Source organism: Rhinopithecus bieti, unplaced genomic scaffold, assembly GCF_001698545.2.
Source record: "Rhinopithecus bieti isolate Rb0 unplaced genomic scaffold, ASM169854v2 scaffold_28163, whole genome shotgun sequence".
Taxonomy (NCBI): Eukaryota; Metazoa; Chordata; class Mammalia; order Primates; family Cercopithecidae; genus Rhinopithecus; species Rhinopithecus bieti.
In genome coordinates this window covers 1,643,624-1,663,884 of record NW_016813718.1, presented here as the reverse complement: position 1 = coordinate 1,663,884, position 20,261 = coordinate 1,643,624, and the positions used below count along the sequence as shown (strand labels likewise).

Genomic DNA, 20,261 nt, shown 5'->3' with positions numbered 1-20,261 from the left:
AAAAAAAAAAAAAAAAAGTGTGATAATAGGCCAGGCGCGGTGGCTCATGCCTGTAATTCCAACAACTTGGGAGGTGGAGGCAGGCAAATCACTTGACATCAGGAGTTCCAGACCAGCCTGGCCAAAATGGTGAAACCTCATCTCTACTAAAAATACAAAAATTAGCTAGACCTCATGGCGCACACCTGTAGTCCCAGCTACTTGGGAGGCTGAGGCATGAGAATCGCTTGAACCTGGGAGGCAGGAGGTTGCAGTGAACCGAGATCACGCCACTGCACATCAGCCTGGGCAACACAGCGAGACTGTGTCTCAAAAAAAATAAAATAAAATAAGTAAAAAAATTTAAAATGTGATAATAGAATGCAGTTTTGTTTTGTTTTGTTTGTATTTTTAGTAGAGACAGGGTTTCACTGTGTTAGTCAGGATGGTCTCGATCTCCTGACCTCATGATCCGCCCGCCTTGGCCTCCCAAAGTGCTGGGATTACAGGCATGAGCCACTGCACCTGGCCAGAATGCAGTTTTTCAAAAAGCATTCTTAACTTGAAAATAACTTAACAATTCAGAAATCTGATAGAAAACCTATAGGACACCACTTCTATGTCTCAAAGGACAAAAACATGAAGAAGTAGGCTGAAATAAAAGCAAGGTGCTCAATGATTAAAATATGGTCCAGCCCCATGACTAAATGCTATTCAATGAAAACAGTTAACACTTCATGTGTTTAACATGTATTAACTCAATCTTTTCAAAATACTAAATTCCATTATCTCCATTTCACAGATGAAGAAACTTGAAGTACAGAGAAGCCGACTGGCTGAGCTATGAGTTGAAGCCAGGTACTCCCACCTCCAGAGTCCACGCAGCCAGCTGCCATGCTCGTCTGCTGTAGGTTATATGCACTGTAAAATAACAATGGTTGTTAATAAGAATGAAATCGGTTAAACTTCCAATAGAAGAATTTAAGACTGGCAGAAGAGAAGGTGATAATGAGGCTTTGGACTCTGAATCGTGTCAGAGTTGAAGGGGGGCTTATGCACAAATCCTTCCCTGCTATCCCTACAACCATAGCATGGGGCAGAGGAGCTGCCAGGCTGGTTCACTGTGGCACCTGCTGCCAACAAATGCCTGCTCTTCTTGCCTTCTCTGACCTTGGGCACACAAGTCCTTAGTCCCCAGTGTTCAATTTAAACCTATTGGTGTGAAGACACCACTACCTTATTTTCCAGGCTTTGGGCAATTTCCATTTCACTGAGCTCAGCGTGGCAGCTTCTCTCCATCATTGGCCAAGTGCTTTTTCCACTTCGTCCTCGTTCCCCATCGCTCACTTCCTGTGGCAAGTGCTGGGAGGCTGGGCCAACTCCATGCTCAGCCACAGAACTCTGATCTTCCGTCTCTTCTCCCTTTTACCAACATAATCCTGAAAATAGATTTTCCTGAGGAGCCATCCACTGACAAATGAATATGGACCACTGCTGATGATGACTATCTCAGTGGGATTCAACAAAATCGATTCCAGAGGCCAACATTGACTCCTGACAGGGTGTCCTTTCATCAGATCTCATTGAAAGCACTGAGAAGAAAGTGAGTGCCCGACGAAAGGGAAAGGGCCTCAGGGAAGAAAAGGAATTTCCTAATATGCAAAGCCTGGTCATCCCATCCCATGCTTGACTGATCACAGTAACCAAGCCCTTGTGCCTCCTAGGAAAGATCACAGGAGACTCCGGAGCCTGCCACTGTCAACAGTGATGCCCGTTGGGCCGACCGACACTGGGTTGGAATGACTTGATAACCTGGTTAGAAGCAGGGAAACCAGAAGCTGGAGCCGTCACTGTAGAGCTCTGTTTCAATTGATGAATGTAAGTCAGATGCCTTACAGCAGCTCCTCTTCTATGGAATTTAGTCTCTCTGCAACACACATTGTGTTGCTACCACCTTCAAAGTGGCAGCCAGTGTGAATCCTGGGGAGTTTGTGTGGAACTGAGGATCTAAAGGAGGCACCCATTCATCACATATATATTAAGAACCTGCCTAGGGCAAGGAACTGTGTGGGGCTCAGCAAGGAATCCCAAAATGAGAAAGAGTAGCCCCTGCCCTCACGGAGCATACACTCTAGAAAGGTTGTAAAAACAAACTTTGTATATTTTAGAACTGGTTTAGAGCAAAGTCACGTTCCCTCAAAATTAGAAAATTGTAACTAGATGCTATGATGTATAATGGCAAATGTACAAAGTAAGTTATTCCTAAGGAATCTCGGATTGGTCACCTACTGAATGAAAACATCTACCCATTGCTTAAATTCTACAATCAACACTCCAAAAGGCTGAATCTCAACATTTAAAAAGTGATGTTGCCACTTCTGGAATCTTCACAGAAAAACCAAGTGACGTGCAGCCCACACAGTGGAATACTACTTAGCAAGAAAAAGGGCTGTGGACACATGCACACTCGATGGTGCTCACGGGCAGGAGCACCAGTGACAAACAGCACATCTCAAAAGTTTACAAACTGCATCCCATTGATACACCACTCTTGAAATGACAAAACTACAGAGATACAGAACACACTAGTGACTTCAGGGGACAGGGCTGGAAGGGAGGGGAGGCAACTACAAAGGGGTGGCACAAGGGGATTCCTCTGTGGTAGCGATGGGTAGGGTGGCCACCGCATGAGTCTACATATGGGGTCAGATTCCACAGAGTGTACACCGAACTGCTGAAAACAAGGAAGCCTGTGGTTTGGACTGCTGTGTCCTTCCAATGTCACTTTCCTGGTCTCATAGTTACGTAAGATGTCACCACTGGGGGAAGCAGAGGGAAGGGTTCATGGGACTCTACTATTTTTGCAACTTCCTGTGAGTCTCAAAAAAATTTACATAATGATGTAGAAACTTTACCTTCTTTTTATGCTTTTGAAGGGAATATGGAGAAGAAAATAAGCCCTACTACCACGAAGCCTTTTGAAACTCTCCCTGCACCTGTGCACCTGCAGTGCTCCCCCAACAGGTCAGAGGGGGCAGTGCGGACCGTGGGACCGCGCGGTGCCCACTGGCTTTCTAGCGCCCACTCTGCTATCACAGGTCCCTGCGGGAGAACTCCTAGCATGGTGTGGCCATGAGGGAAGCCTAGGCAAGGGAGGGTCAGTCTGGGGTATGACTGTGAAGCTCAGCATCTGGGACCACAGGGATAAGAGACGACTGGGGAGCACTAAGAATTCATCTTCTGATGACGGTTGGTTGATCCATAACGCTGCTCCCCATGCTCCTGGCACGCACGCAAGGCGGAGACAGCCTTTCCGTGTTTCTCTCCCGACCGCGGGGGCCACAGCACCCCTTCTCCCTCCTTGTTTTGCTTCTGGTTGATGTATTGTCGGTACTCACTCCTCCTCAGATGCCCTCTCCTGAAGCCATCCAGCCTCCGCCTTTCCTTGGGTGTCTGGGCTGAATCAGCTTCCCTTATTCAGAATTAATCAAATGGAAAGGAAGAGCAGAGTTTCACTTTCTTCAGCAGAGCCCTCTCAAGACTGCTCCCGAACTGAGATGAGGTGACCAGGCTTTCTCCGAGAGCAACAGGTCCTGGCTCTATCGGCAAGATCTGTGTTAATGTGGCCTGCCCTGTGCTGCCCATGAACATCTCCTCACCAGAATCACTAGCAGAAATGTTTGCCAGGCTTGGACATTTCCATGAAGAAGATGATTAACTCTGAGTGGAGCCAAGAATCCCCCAGATAGGACTCAGCCCTCCCCAAGACCCTGGAGCCTTGGTGTGATCCAACTCCATCCCCACCTGGCAGTCAGCCTGCCGGAGGGCCAGTGAGGAATCTGACAGCAGGGCTCTAACCACTGGCTATGGTGGAGAAGGCCTCAGGAAACAGTTTTCACTCACGGGGGAGAATTACTGCCTCCCATGAAAGCATTTTCCAGTGAATGGAGGTGAGTTTGGGTGCTATCTGTGCAGAAGAGGTACCATATCCTAGGTCTAGAAAGGAAAAAGAGAAGATGAAGGCCTTGCCCACATCCAATCCAAAGGGGAGAGACATCCTGGCGAGCTCTGCACATAAGAGAACGAGAGATTAGCTGTCCCCGCATCAGAGTGCCATTAAGGCCATCCCCTCTGAGCACTGGCGGGAGCCTGCATCACAATCACCAGTGTTTGCACTGGAAGCCATGGGCAACGCGACAGATTGTGAGGAAAGCCTGCAGATGGCTCCATTAATAAAGCTGCCGTTCACCACGCCAAAGCTGAAGTGGTTTCCATGGGAAACTCTCACATTAAAATAGAAGGAAGTTTTTTTTAATCAAATTTTAGTAGTTAATTACATTTTTTTATTAAACATTATCAAGTTTAAACACAAAGATTTGCCAGGGAGGGCACTCAGGAAAGCACAGACGCAGCCGTTGGCACCGCCAGGAGCTGAGGGGTTTCTCGGGCAGGGGACCCCCCCAACAGCTCTTGCTCCTCCATGTCCTGATTCAACGCTAGGGTCCGTTCCACACCACTCACTCGAAGCGTGAGGGACACAACCCAGTGGTGAACCCAGAGGACTGTGGGGCAGCCTCCAAGGCCACAGGCCTCTCCAGAGCCGGCGCAGTGGCTTCAGCTCCAGGCGTGTGAGCGACACTGGCCGTCATCCTCGTCCTTGAAACCCCCTCCTCTCCTGCCACCATTCCTCCGGGTTTCTTTCTTCCCTCCTGCCCTTTCTCCCTCCTTTTATCCCTCCCTCCTTCGTTGCTTTCCTCCTTTATTTTTAACACTTTTAAAATGTATTACTTCCAATCAAGTGCAAAATCTCAGTGCATCGTGCACACGTATACACCCACACAGCCACCCCTGGAGGAAGACCCGGGATGCTGCCAGCACTCAGAAGTCGGCCTGGGACCTGCTTCTGTCAGGGGCTCCCACAGGGCAGCCTCGATTCTGCCCTCCTGTCGCCACCGAAGATTTTGGTTTGGTTTTGGCTTTTACACGAACAGAACGCGAAGTGTGCTCTCTGTCGTGTCCGCTTTCCTCTGTTCACACACTCCATGAGCCTCGCTGCTCTCTTCCTCTCCACCCACCTTGTTCAGTCTTGGATATCCCCCCTTCTATTTCCTCACTCCCACACAACTCTCTGAACAATGTCGCAGACACCCCTGGTTTCCGCAGCCACTTGTATATTCGGTCTCGAGTTTTAACTCCAGTCCAGATCCCTCACCTTCTCCCCAGACCGAATGCCTATGGGATTCCTCACCTAGAGGACCCACAGGCAACCCACGTTCTCCAAAGAAACACGCCTGCTTGTTTACCCCTAGGTTCTGTACTCCCCTCCCCACTCACCCAGAAGCCAAGCTGCACCATCCTGGGGGTACCCCAGAGGCCTCCTCCCCTCTACTGGGATGGGCAGCTGTCACGCTGGGTTCACTCTGCCTTCCTCGCACCCTTGGGATCCATTCCTTCCTCTCGTGCCCTCGGCCCCCATCAGCTCTCATAACAACTCTTAATTATCAATTGTTGTGAGTCTTTTTCCTCTCCATTAGGTTCAAAAGAACCAAACCAACACAAAAACATCCCTGCTGGATCGGGTGGTTAGCCCCGACACACACCCTGCTCACCAGAGTCCAGCTCTCAGGCCCAGCCCCAGGAACGTGCTCCGGAAGGCCTAAGCCTCTTACTCTCATCCTGGATCCTGCCTTTCCTCTCTTCTCCCCGACCCCCCCAGGCGCACCTGAGATGCCCTCACACCTCAGTGCATGCCTTCCCCACGTCCTCTGGTGGAAACCACCTACTCACGTGAGGTGCAAGTTCAACAGCGCCCCGGCGGGGCTTCCCTGCCACTCCTCTTGCCTTCCCAGGGCCTGGCCCTGCACTGGGCCGCTCTGCTGCCCTCTGACTGCTCATCATTCTGCAAGCACAGGAGGCCAGGAGCAGTGTCGCCTTTCTCCATCTCTCCACTGCGCAGCACACTGCAGAAGGAATGATTTGTGCTTCAGGGGCTACTGATGGCAAAGGTGGGGCAAGTGGTCGTCACCTCTGACCTCTGTTCAGACCTAGAGCCAAAGAAAGAGAGCTCACCTCTGGCATCCTGGGTTTGAAGGGCCTGAAGTACCCCACCCTGCAGAATCCCACACTGGCTTAGAGATTCTGTCTTGGTTATAACGTGTCACATCCATAATCAATGGAGAAAACAGAAAAAATATGCTGGATGACAAGTTATGGGTGAGTCCTGCAGGGGGACACAGTGGTTTATGTCAGTCCTCCCTCAACCCCTCCTGCTGTGGCCACTAGACAGGAGCATGGAATGCTGGCCCTCAGGAGACTGAGGCTGCAGACAGGCCCTGATGAGGACTCGCATCTACCCTTTGGCAGGAGCAAGGCCACCCACACCCAAGGCATAAAGACTCAGAATAAGCTAGGTCATGATGTCACAGGGGCAGCACACTTCCCTCCCAACCTGCCCAAGTCCCACCTGGGCGGACCATGCCTCACTTGGCACCCCAAGGCCTGCCCAAGCTTGCCTGGGCTGGGGGGCCTACCTTAAACACGCCTTAACTTCCTCTCCCACAGCCACAGGATTGCTTTTTGCAAGTCACATGGTTCAATCTAGCCAGCAGTGCTCCCCAAGCCTTCCTGATGCAGTAGGGACCCACATCCTTCGGCTCGAGGAACAGGTCCTGACTCGGAGTGATGGGTGGGGGGACACAAAGTTATAAAACCAACTTTCTAAATGATCATTTGATCAAGAGGACTTAGTTCCAGAGAAGGCAAGGGAACAGCCACCAAGTATAAACAAAGGCTGCCCCGTGTAACTCAACTTTAATTAGAATGACAACTAATTGAAAGTAATTTAATGCTAGTTCATGAAAGGTTAATGGAATTCATGTTTTGGAGATGCTGAATGCAACACAGATTTGGCCAGAAACACAAATCTAACCTTTATTCACTTGAATTATTCGGTCAGAATCATTTCCTGGGAGCAAATCTAGTCTCTGGATGGCTCTAATCAAACACCACTGAACTCTGAAGACATCAACTCATTCAGCTGCAACTCAATTTTCAAATTAATCTGCCGCATAACGTAGAGGCTTTGTGGCCTAAACAGGGGGCAGGCGGGAGGGGAAGATGGACTTAGAGCCTCCCAGGTATGAACTGATTCTGGAGCATCTGACCTTCCCCACCCTCTCTAGTGGTGAGGCACTTCCGACGAGAGGCTGAGCTGAACAACCACGCCGCCTCCATGCTTGAGCTCAGGGCTCCACTCACAACTGAAGCCTAAGCCTGGTACAGCTGGAACCCTGAAGGGGGCACTGGACCAGGAGAGCCTGCCTCTTCCACCCTAGCCTAGCTGCCCTTCCCTGCTCTCCCCCTCTCCCTAGGAGAGCTGAGCTGAGGGACTTGAGCTCTCGGCCTGGCAAGATGCCCTCAGAAACCACCCCAATTTGTGCACCCACTTACTTCTTTGGCCCTTCAGGCAGGCACCAGGTACAGCCCACACAGCCTCAGCGTCTCCTTCCCTGCCTTGGAAAACCCAGGTCCCTAACTCTGCTTTACTGTACAGCCCTTCCAAGGCTTCTTCCTAAAACCTTCTCTACCAGCTGGGAGGCAACACCACCATTTCTCACAGCCTGGGGCAGCTTGGAATGTGATATTTGGAGTCAGCAAAGATTCCAATCTGGCTAGTACATGTTAGGCAGCATAGAGACCTGTGCTTTGGCCCTGAGGTACAGCCATGTGACCATGACTAATCTATGTCATAGACGAGGTTGGAACAAGAGAAGGCAGGACGTCCCAGGAGGGCCGTGTCAGAACTCAAGGAAAAAAATACAACCTAAAGAATGCTCTTCCTGACCATTCACCAGGCCCTGTTTCGGGTTTTGCAGCAGACTCCCACAGGAAGTCAGCTCCAGCAGCCTTGGAACCCTGAGCAGGCAGCACCCGGGCCCCCACCTGCCCATCCCAACACATCCTGCAGCAGCGCCACACCCGGGCACTGTGGAGCCCCAGAGGTCAGGAGGCCTGATTCCAGCTCATGCAAGTGACAGTGGCTGATGGCAGAGAAGACTCCAAGTGATCGTCCCACTCCCCTCCTACCTCTGGAGGTGCTGAGCCACCGTCACTGCTCTTGTTCACGTCATGAGAGCGAGAGTCAGCTGCTGCCCTCCAGGCTACAGGGCCTGACCTGCTACCACCAAGGCATGACATGGGTTCCCAGAACAGCAGCCACAGCCAGGCTTCCCTCCACCACACACACCCGGGCAGCCTCCTCTAAAGCCACCAAACCCCGCCAGTCACACAGAGCTCCCAGATCAGAACAGGTGAAGGATAACTGCAGAATTCCTCAATAACAAGGTCATTTGCTAGCCACGTGGTCTATCAACTCTAAGAGGTGGAGAGACACCCTGAAAATGACCCTATGCATGATTCTTCTCTGAGGATCCAGCACCGAATAGTGTGTGCTTCTGCACACTAATTAAATGTCCAGAATAACAGAGAATTAATGCAACTCCTTGAAGACGGTGGGTTAGGGAGTCCTTGAGGAGCCAAAGATACCGGCCAATGAACCCAACAAACGGAGCACTAGGGACGGGCCCCACTTAGCCAACCCGACATGGGCAGTTTGTGGTACTAAATAGTGACCCAACTTAGGAGGTGTGGAGTTAAAATGTCAAATGGATATATTAAATCACTGGGACCAGGCAGTATCAGAATTTCTCAGCAACCAATTTTTATAGCCCCAGGTATAACCTCTAGCTATTGAAGACGAATGTGACAGAAAGTGAGAAGTTTACAAAGCTTTTGACTATGAGGAAAATGAGAACGAAGACGTGGGGATGAACAGACCTCAGTGTCAGACAAGCTAGGGGAGCCTGCCCAAGGCCACACACATGAAGGGAAGAAAAAAGCAGATAAATAAATGAAAGCTGGCCAGTGCTATCAAAGCCACACCAACCTTCATCTCACCCAGCAGCTTCACAGCAAAGTCACCCTGGATGAAGGGGCGGAGGAGGAGAGGGAAAGCTAGTCAGACCCCGAAAGGGAATCTGGCTGACAGAGCAAAGCGAGGGATAAGTAGGCACTGCTTCACAAGGACAAGTGTAAAGTAGCCAGGTTCAACCCTTCTTACCCTTGTGTACCTAAAAAAAAAATTTATATCGATGCATATCTAAGCTTAATACCTAACATTTTTCATCTTAAATTTAAATAGTTGCAAAAGTATAGTTTCTATTGTTAAAATACCAGCTAAATTATTAAATCACTTCTAAAAGTATCCAATGGGATGTAAATTCCACTCAGTTGGACACCCACCTTCATCTGGTTAAACATACACATCTATACAACAGTCAGAAACCTCTGCTTCTACGCGTATTTCTATTCCACTCCCATACCCACATTACCCCCAAAATCTCGTACAGCTTTAGGAATGAAAGTCTCCTTTTGCTCATGCATAATTCTCTGTAACACTCTAAAATTGAAATTTGTTTAAATTTCCTGTGACCATAAACTCTAAGTGTTAGAAATATTTTTATTCTAGATTGAATTATTACAATTACTGTTAGTACATATTTGACCAAAACAAAGTATGAGAAAATCTGTCTTAGAATGCACTGCAGGCCCAGCGCGGTGGCTCACGCCTATAATCCCAGCACTTTGGGAGGCCGAGGTGGGCGGATCACGAGGTCAGGAGATGGAGACCATCCCAGCTAAGGTGGTGAAACCCTATCTCTACTAAAAATACAAAAACTTAGCCGCGTGGTGGCGGACACCCGTAGTCCCAGCTACTCGGGAGGCTGAGGCAGGAGAATGGCCTGAACCCAGGAGGCGAAGCTTGCAGTGAGCCAAGATTGTGCCACTGCACTCCAGCCTGAGCGACAGAGCAAGGCTCCGTCTCAAAAAAAAAGAATGTGTCACAATTAGAGGGAGCGAGCTGGTTCAGGTTTAAATGGATAAATCTTGCTTACTATTAAAATAAGATAATTTCAACACAAATTCCCAACATTCTCTCTCTCCTGGAATTTAGGGCATGTTGCCAGCAGCTGGACAACCATTTCCTTCCAAATCCAGTGAGAAATAGAGAAAGCTGGTCTGCAGAAACAGAATTAAACAGCTGCATAATCAAGAGAGTGACAGAAAGGACAGTTGCCTTGGACCCAAAGGCAGTCCTTGTGAGGCCCAGCTTCACTCAGGTTCTGAAAAATCTCCCTTTCTGTATCAGCTGGATTTAATGAACTTCTGGAACTTGCAATCAGAAGAGGTTTGGCTCAGACAGGAGTCACTAGAGACTATCCCTGAGGAAGTCAGCCCAGTAGACCAAAACATTCAGCATTATCAGTAAGTACTCTGGGCCAGGCAAGTGGCTCACATCTGTAATCCCAACACTTTGGGAGGCTAGAGCAGGAGGATTGCTTGAGGCCAGGAGTTCAAGACCAGCCTGGGCAACACAGCTGCAAGACCTCGTCTCTACCAAAAGCATGTTGCAGCAGCGCCTATAGACCCACTACGTAGGAAGGTGAGGTGGATCACTTGAGCCCAGGGAGTCAAGACTACAGTGAGCCAATACCGAGCCACTGCACTCCAGTCTGGGCGACAGAGTGAGACCCTGTCTCAAAAAAAGAAAAATGAAATTACCTTTTTATTATAATGAGTGATGCTGAGTATCTTTTTTTAAAAAATGTTTTATTCTTTTTAAAGGTAAGTTGTATTTCCTTTTTTTTATGAGCTATCTATTCATGTACTTTGCCCATTTATCTCTAGAATACCTTTTTTTAAAAATTCTTTAGAGACTGGCTCTTGCCCTGTCACCCAGGCTGAAATGCAGTGGCACAATCTCAGCTCACTGCAGCCTTGAACTCCTGGGCTCAGCCGATTCTCCTGCCTCAGCCCTTTTTGTATTTTTGTAGAGACGTTTCACCATGTTGCCCAGGCTGGTCTTGAACTCCTGAGCTGAAGTGGTCTGCCACCTCAGCCTCCCAGCATGCTGGGATTATAGGTGTGAGTCATGGCGCCCGGCCTAGTAAGGCAATTTAAACCACAAAGAAATGTTATCACTTAGAGGATTGGCAAAGATAAAAAAGTTTGGTAATATTTTATGTAGACAAAGGTGAAGAGAAACAGGCACTCTCAACACTGCTAGATAGGAATGTCAACCAGCACCATATTTTTTAAGTAATTAGCACTATTGAAATTGGAAAATGCACATCCCCCTCACCCACTAAATCTCACGTCTAGAAATGGTCCTAGAAATATAGCCAACATTGTGTTAAATGACAGCCAAAGATGATGCATTCAAGTCAGATTTATAAAAGCAAAAAATGTGAAACTGAATACCCTTCAAAAAGAGACTAAACTATGGTACATTCATAAAATAAAATCCAATGTAGAAAAATGAAACAGAACAATCTCTAAGCTACAAGTGAGATCTGGAAGGTATACTACCTACCATTTAGGCAAAAATAAAACAGGTGAAGAAAATGCGTCGGCCGGGCATGGTAGCTCACACCTGTAATCCCAACACTTCGGGACGCCAAGGCAGGTGGATCACCTGAGGCCAGGAGTTCAAGACCAGCCTGACCAACCCAGAGACACTCCATCTCTACTAAAAATACAAAATTAGCCGGTTGTGGTGGCGCATGCCTGTAATCCCAGCTACTCGGGAGGCTGAGGCAGAAGAATTGCTTGAACCCGGGAAGCAGAGGTTGCGGTGAGCCGAGATGGTGCCATTACACTCCAGTCTGGCAACAAGAGCAAAACTCCATCTCAAAAAAAAAGAAAAGAAAACAGAAAAAGCGTGTATATATATTCATAGAATATACCTGATAATAAACAGAGGAAACTGAGGTAAGGAAAACACAAGGTCAGCATGGAAGCCATCTTGTCTGTCACAAAGTAGGGAGATGATCAAAGACTGATAGGAGATGCTCATAGAACACAGAAGCCACATTTCAGCATCGAAATGAATAATGGCAGAGATGCTTATTATACATCAAATTAGGAAATTCAGTCAAATTTCTTTAAAGGCTCATCTTCACAGAAGAAATATCAAAAATGTAGAAGGAATGACAACAGAAGAAATCACTTTACAACCACCTTAGTAATAATTCAGTCAAGAATGACCAGTGAACACAGAATGCAAACTGCTGAGGAGACAATATTCCCAGTCTCAAATATCACCCCTCAGGCTACTTATTAATTGCAAAGGGGAAAGGATATCAGCCTGACAAGGGAGAAATCTGGCAGACACAACTTCGAATCACCAATAATGGGACAAGCTGGTATCAAGTACCACCTGACATAATGAGGACACCGTATCACCTATAAAGAATTCCTGACAAAAATGTTTAACCTGAAACCACAATGAGACATCCGACAAATCCAAGTTGAGGAATGTCCCACAAAACAACTGACCTGGGGTCTTCAAATAGGTCACTATCAGGAAGGGCAGTGGGGACTGACTATTCTGGATAAAAAGAGACTAAAGAGTCACAACATGCCAGGCACAGTGGCCCACGCCTGTAATCCCAGCACTTTGGGAGGCTGAGGCAGGCGGATCACGAGGTCAGATCAAGACCATCCTGGCCAACATGGTGAAACCCCATTTCTACTAAAAATACAATTAGCGGGACATGGTGGTGCACCTGTAGTCCTAGTTACTTGGGAGGCTGACTCAAGAGAATCACTTGAATGGGGGAGGCAGAGATTGCAGTGAGCTGAGATCATGCCACTGCTCTCCAGACTGGAGACAGAGTAAGACTCCATCTCAAACAAACAAAAAAGTCACAATAACTAAATGCAATGTATGATCCTTGGCTGGATCCTGGACCCAAAACAAAAACAAAAATGAACTGCATCTGCTGGTGAGAATGTTAAATGGTACAACTGGGTTGGAAACAGTCTGGCAGTTCCTCAAAATGTTAAACAGTTATCATATGACGCAGGAATTCCACTCCTAGGTAGATAGCCAGGAGAAATGAAAACGTATGTCCACGTAAAAATTTGTTCACTATTGCTCATAGCAGCATTATTCACAACATCCCCAAAGTGGAAAGAACTCAAATGTCCATCCATAGATGAGCAGATAAACAAAATGCGGAATATCCATTCAATTGAATACTATTCAGCCATAAAAAAGAATAAAGTATCAATTCATGCCACAACATGGATAAGCCTTAAAAACATGACACTGAGAGAAGCCAGTCACATGCATCACACATCATATGATTATATTTATATGAAATGTCCAGGAAAGACAAATCCATAGAGACTGAAAATAGATGAGTGCTTGCTTTGGGCTGGGAGGTGGGAGTTGGGGAGAGAAGGCAAGTGATTGCTAATGGGTACAGGGTTTCTTTTTAGGGTGACAGAAGTGTTCTAAAATTGATTCTCGTGGTGGCTGTACAACTCCAAATACAGTAAAAACCAATGATTTGTATACTTTAGGCGAACTGTACAGTATGTAAATTATATTCCAATAAAGCTGTTATTTTTAAAAAAACACAACTATAAAGAACCATTATTAGAACAACTGGGGAAATTTGAAAGTAAACTATATATTAGATGATAGTATTGTTATAAATGTTAACTTTATTGAGTCTGACAACTGGGTTATGGTTATAAAGGAACACATGTCCTTACTCAGGAGATACTTGCTAAAGTATTTATGGCTGATTTATAATTCCATAACAATCTTAAGTGATTCAACAAAAACCAGATCTATGTGTGTGTGCACGTATGCATTGTGTGTGCCTGTGTGAGAGAACAAGAAAAAAGCAAAGGTGCCAATATATTGATAACTGGTGATCTAAGTGAAGGATATACAGGTATATATTGTACTATGCTTAGTCTTTCTGTAGTCTGAAAATTTTCAAAATAAAAACTTGGGGGAAATACCAGAGAATAAAATTTAGATTTGCAGATATATATATATATATATACACACACACACACACACACACATATATATATATATCACTGCATGGCTGCTACTGAGTATTTTCAAATCACCATATTTTATCCTGAGCAAGAGGTCACTGTTCTGTGCTATGGTAAGATACAAACCATTCCTTTATATATAATAAAACTCTACCTTTTTTCAAAATTAATATAGGGTAAGTGAAGTCTACCAATCATGACAGCAAAGGAAATTAGTGTCTAAATGAACTGTGAGTTACAGGCACATTTCACTAAGGGGCAGGCAGGTTTTTATAAAAAACCATATGGTAATCAACAATATGCCGTTAAGACTCCTATTATAAGACTTTTAGGAATCATTTTGTAAAGATTATCTGGTGCCTAATTAACAAGACAGAAATTAGACCCAGGTTTAAGATGCTGCTGGTGTTCTGAAATTACTCTGAAAGGCCAAAGAACTTCAAACTTAAAATGTTTCATTCGTGTATTTATTCCACAGTCAAAATAAATCATAATTAAAAGCTGTAACATTTTAAAAGGGTAAAGGAAAATTTGTGGCCTGCACAGGATGCATTAACAAAACAGACACCAGTCTAACAGTGCAACACTAAACAGGTGTTCTCGTCCCATCGGTGGCAGTAAATACAACCCATTACACGTAAAGATTTTCAACTGAAGATAGAGATGAGGCAAATCAACCCTTTGAACATCTAACTGTCAACAAATGTACGAGGCAGGCTACATTAAATTTAACATTTTACTGCAAAAATGGAAAAAATCCCCGAGGCGGACATAACTCACACCCCTCATTCATCGCACATGACCTTGGCTTCTGTGTTCTTTCACAGCCACATCCACAAGTCCAGAAAGTCTTCTGCAACCCCGTGCTCAAAAATGCAACCCTCAAGTCCCTGAAGGTCCCAGCACCTTCAGATTGACCATTAACAGCCTGTGTGCAGCCTTCCATCTAGAACCTCCAGGGAAATCAGAGCGCACCAAACACAGAGCAAAGCACCATTTTCTTTAAACAATCTGGCTCAATATTGAATGAGGCTCTGACACAGCCATCATGCATCTTCTAAACAAACCAACATCATCCTTCATATCTTCCTATTTTTTTGCAAAAATATTAAGCCATCCACGGTTAAAAAAAAAAAATTTTAATTTAACAATGAAAAAGGAAATTCAAAGGTAGGTTTATGCCAAAAAACGGAAACAGTCCTCTGGCAGGCCTAACTCATTTGTTTTTAGGCTGCGAAGCCACTTGTAGAGCGATCAGCAGTAGATGGTCCCTCCCACAGTCAGCGCCATGGTAGTCCGTTAACGCCATTTGGTCGAGGGCCAGGCCTCTCCCGTTTCAGGTAGACGGACACCACATCAGCTTTCTTGAAAGCAAGAATTAATAAAGGGCATGGTTGAGAAGAAAAATATTTTACAATTTTATTCTTTAAATTAAAAAAAAAAAAATTTGTCTACTCTGTAAGTAATTCATCAAAGTGACAGTGGGAAAAGCCCTAATCCATGAAACGCTAGTAGATGTTCCTATAAATGTAGCTAAAGCTTGTAAATCCAAAGTCATTCTCCAAAATGCTGCCTCAGGGAACATGCATGCAAAAGATTCCAAATGTCTAAGACATTTATCATATATTGCTTAACTGGAGCATTGGTGCATTTTTTAAAAGGCAAAGGTAACCAGTAGCTAAAAGAAGTGCAGGCAGGAGAGGCTGGGTGCAGTGGCTCACACCTGTAATCCCAGCACTTTGGGAGGCCAAGGCAGGCAGATGGCTTGAGCCCAGGAGTTGAAGACCAGCCTGGGCAACACGGCAAAACCCTGTCTCTACAGAATAACTAAAATTAGTCAGGTGTGGTGGTGTGTGCCTGTAGTCCCAGCTATTAGGGAAGTTGAGGTGGGAGGATCACTTGAGCCCAAGAGGTCAAGGATGCAGTGGGCCATGAGTGGGCCGTGAGTGTGCCACTACACTCCAGCCTGGGCAACAGAGTAAGGCTCTGTGTTAAAACAGATAAAAAGAGGTGCTGGCACGAGAAACGTTCTCCATTTAGTTTGGCTTCTGATCATAAGTGGATGGGATTGGAGTACTTCATGTCAATAAAAAGGTTCAAGTCCATTTGAGATTCGACTGCCCTCTTTCCGTCACACTGTTAAACCCATTTAATAATCAAATTCCATGAGATATTTAAATCATAATTATCATCATCATCATCTTAAGAGACTGGGTCTCACTCTGTTACCCAGGCTGGAATGCAGTGGCTCAATCACAGCTCACTGCAGCCTCAAAATCCTGGGCTAAAGTGATCCTCCCGCCTCAGCCTCTGGAGTAGCTGGGGTTACAGATGCGTGCCAACACACTCAGCTAATTTTTTTTGTAGAGACAGGGTCTCGTTATGCTGCCCAGGCTGATCAAGCAATCCTCCTACCCTGGCCTCCCAAAGTGTTGGGGCTGCAGAAGTGAGCCACCGCACCTGGCCTGTTTAACTCATATTTTGCAGTGTCCAAAATTCCTCCCCACTGCACCTTGAGATTCTAAATGCTCTCTCAAACCTTACTTATCAGATAAAAAGAGATTAAACTGATCAAAACAAAAGAGCTCTATCCTCAAGATGGGTCTGGACCTGGACTACTTCTGAGGAGGGGAAGCTACCTTACAGCAACAGCAGTAGCAAGCACTGCCATGGCACCGAAGATTTGGTCAGGTCACTAACTTCACAATCACTTGCAGGTAGTTTCACTCTAATAATATGTTCAATTCCGATGCTGGCTTCTCTGTTGATATGCAAACCCATAAGCACCTCCTCTACTTTCAGCAATAGCTCAGTGAATTTTAATATCAAGCAAGCAAAGAACAATTAGAAAAAAACTCACTGCCAAGTCACTACATGTGTCACAAAGTCAAATATATATATTGGGTTATTCAGTTATACAGGCTATTCAGTTATAGAGGCTATTCCTTCTTCCATGCAATAAATGATCAAGAGCTATTCATGCCATTTCAAAACCCTCATACCCTTAAATACTAATGAGGAAATTAACCACCCTCCCCTCTTTTATCAGTATCTACCTATATAAAGTTCTATTCGTTTATGGCTCAAACTAAAATCAAGAGAATACTACTTAAAGAAAAAAGAAGGAGGGTGAATAGTAAACTAGATTAAGATTTCCTTTCATAAGGCATTTTTTAAGCCTATGTATTTCACAGGCTTCTCTGTTGTAGAGTATCTTTCCTCACCTGGAAAAACTTCTGTAGCTCTGGAACTCTGTTTTTCCCAGCATAGTCATATACTGTGGAATCGGAGGTCAGTTTAGTTGGTGTGGCAAATATGATAGGTGGTGCTTCTGTGGAAACCACAGGCTTTAATCCCTGTAGAGGAAAAAAGGAAAATGGCAAGTTGAAAGTATGTCTGAGGAGACTGTCTGGAATAGTGAAGGCAGCCATTCAACCACGAGACAGAAAGAAAATCTCTCCAACTTTCCCAGAGCAAACCCTGTCAAGAACCCCTTGCCATGATGATTGCAGGGGAGGGGAGGGTCAGGGGACGACAAAAACAAAGGCCCAACCTGAGCTTCCAGAAATACCTGGTGTGTCTTATCTTCTTAGCAAACCAGTAAAACATTTATAATCTGTTATGAACTTGTCATTAGCTTTTATGAGGAATCTGTCTGCCCCTTTTTTCTTCCAAATGAAGAGCTAATCTAGTAACATGGAATGTCTAACCCCAGAGCGGACTTCAGAAACTTTTCCCAACACACAATAAAGAAATATTCAACGTGGAACAGCCTTACTGGTTTAAAACAAAACTAAACAAACAAACAATACTTGCCTTCAAGGACCAGAACACAAAATCAAAACAAAAAATTTTTTGAAATGAACTTTTCAGCATAAATAAACCCATAACTGAAAACACATATAGTAAAAATTTAAACAAGGTGTAGGGGGAGGAGGTACTGATACATGCTACAACATGGATAAGCTTCTAAAACATTATGCTGGGTCAAAGAAACCAGTCCCAAAGACCACATACTGTATGATGCCATTCATAGGACAGTCTGGAAGAGGGAACTGTAGAGACAGAAGGTAGGTTAATGGTTGCTTCAGGTGGGGGCTTGGGAGCTAGGGAGGTAACAGTTAAAAGGGACATTGGTATCCTTTTGAGGTGATAAAAAACGCTCTAAAATTAACTGTGGTGGTAGTTGCGTATATCTGTGAATACACTAAAAAACCCCTAAACCTGTACCCTTTAAATGGGCATATTGTATGCTATGCAAATTATATCTCAATAAAGCTGCTTTAAAAAAGGGGGGGAGCTCTGGTTTTTTTATCTTAAAGGAGTAAACCTACAGTGACAAATACATAGAGTAATCCAAAATAACCTGTAAATTAAAATAAGGAGCTAAGAGTTATAAGCCAATAAAAATCATCCTTTTATTTAAATTCTAACTAAGAAAATAAAATTTAGGGTCAGAAAGCAGAATTCAAACCCAGCCTTTTCTTTTCACAAAGAAGGAAACCTCTTGCCCAAATACAGTCATCAGTCCACTCATTCTTCAGTCCACTCATTCTTGTCTCAAAGAAATCTAAATTTACCTATAATCGACAGGGCCTATTATAAACATTAGATATTGAAAACCTCAATGCCACTCCCACCAGGCAAGCATGAGATGAACAGGTCAATAAAAAAAGCATTAAAGTAAACTTGGCTTCTCTTTCTTCTGACACAGTACAGTATATGGGAATGAACCATGGCCTGTTTTCTGTAATGTATTCATTCATTCAACATTTATTACTGATCACTAACTCTGCACTACAATAAATAAGATCGCCACAATCTCAGCCACCATGGATATTAACGTTATAAACCAACAGCAGCTAATATCTATTTAACCCTTGTGAAGTGTCAGTATTATGTTAAACATTTCATATGCATTATCTCACTTAATTCTGACAGCAACCCATTTTTCAGAGGAAAACAGTGGAGAAAGAATAACTTGCCTTAGATCAAATAGTGAAAAGCGAGTCAAGTTTTCAAACTCACGCCTTTTTCAAGTCCAGAGCCCTGGCTTTTAAGTATTCCACAACTCATACCCCACCCTCCCCATCAACTATTGCTTAAAACAACAGCCCATTTAAAGAGAAAGTTTGGTCAGTAAGATGTCGGCCTACATTCAGAAATATAACACACTCAAAACAGAGACTCAGAGGAGTCAGAAAGGCAAACAGAGGCTCTACTATCAAGATCAAAAGGCTAACAAGGATCGTGGTTTGAACTGGATACAGAATGTCAGATACTCCTTTATATCATTCTGTGAGCTCACCATATTTTCTCCTTGAAATAACCATTTCTTCTTGAATGCAAAATGTAAAACCCTTTCTACCAACAATCTACAAAATGGTTTGAAAGTAAATTCATGTTTCGACAGGACTAATGTGAGAGTATTTTTGAAGGGATTATATTTGTTTGTCCAACCATGCAGTGATTCAAAACTACAGCAAAGTTTTTGAACAGTATCATCTGAAAACAGGAATATCAACCATCTCAATTTTAAATTAATTCCGTATTTCCCTTTATAATATTGTAAAAGTTTATCCCATTAATTGTTATAAATTGTAAATTTTCCTCCAGTGTTTATTCAGGTTTAATAGTCAGTGTAAAGTCCTACATTCTGCTCTTTGTTTTTTTTTTTTTTTTGAGACGGAGTCTTGCTCTGTTGCCCTGGCTGGAGTGCAGTGGCACAATCTCTGCTCACAACAACCTCCACCTCTCAGGTTCAAGCCATTCTCCTGTCTCAGCCTCCTGAGTAGCTGGGACTACAGGTACATGCCAGCACGCCCAGCTAATTTTTGTATTTTTCGTAGAGACGGGGTTTCGCTATGTTGGCCAGGCTGGTCTCGAACTCCTGACCTCAAGTGATCCACCAACCCTGGCCTCCCAAAGTGCTGGGATTACAGGCGTGAGCCACCACACCCGGCCCATTCTGCCTTTTTTCGTTTTTGAGCCAGGCTCTTGCTTTGTCACCCAGGCTGGAGTGTGGTGGCACGATCCTGACTCACTGCAGCCTGCAATTCCCAGGCTCAAGTAATCCTCCCGCCTCAGCCCCCTGAGTATCTGGGACTACAGGAAAATGTCACCACACCTGGCTTAAATTTTTAATTTTTTGTAGACAGGGTCTGGCTATGTTGCCCAGGCCGGTCTTGAACTCCTGAGCTCCAGCGATCCTCCCACATGAGCCTTCAAAGTGCTGGGATTACAGGTGTGAGCCATCAAGCCCAGCCTCTTTCTGTTTTGTTTATAATAATAAGTTTTCAACTTTCCACAGTCTTTGTAACTATCAAATTCATTTTATTTATTTATTTATTTATTTATTTATT

At 44.9% G+C, this 20,261-nt stretch overlaps 1 protein-coding gene across 3 annotated transcripts in view; it reads right to left on the bottom strand.

The window, feature by feature from the left end:
* Positions 1–480: 480 nt before the first annotated feature.
* Positions 481–20,261, bottom strand: part of COX7A2L (cytochrome c oxidase subunit 7A2 like) — a 27,299-nt gene continuing 7,518 nt past the window's right edge. Inside the window, exons 2-4 of one of the 3 annotated variants that reach the window (XM_017848903.1) lie at positions 17,124–17,255; positions 1,216–1,418; positions 481–900 (exon numbers count right to left, since the gene is read on the bottom strand). In XM_017848903.1, coding sequence (XP_017704392.1) covers positions 1,323–1,418; positions 17,124–17,255 — 228 coding nt within the window. In that variant the 3' untranslated portion in view covers positions 481–900; positions 1,216–1,322. Of the gene's footprint in view, positions 901–1,215; positions 1,419–5,766; positions 5,940–17,123; positions 17,256–20,261 lie in introns of all 3 variants that reach the window. The other 2 variants (XM_017848904.1, XM_017848905.1) reach the window with 2 other exon arrangements.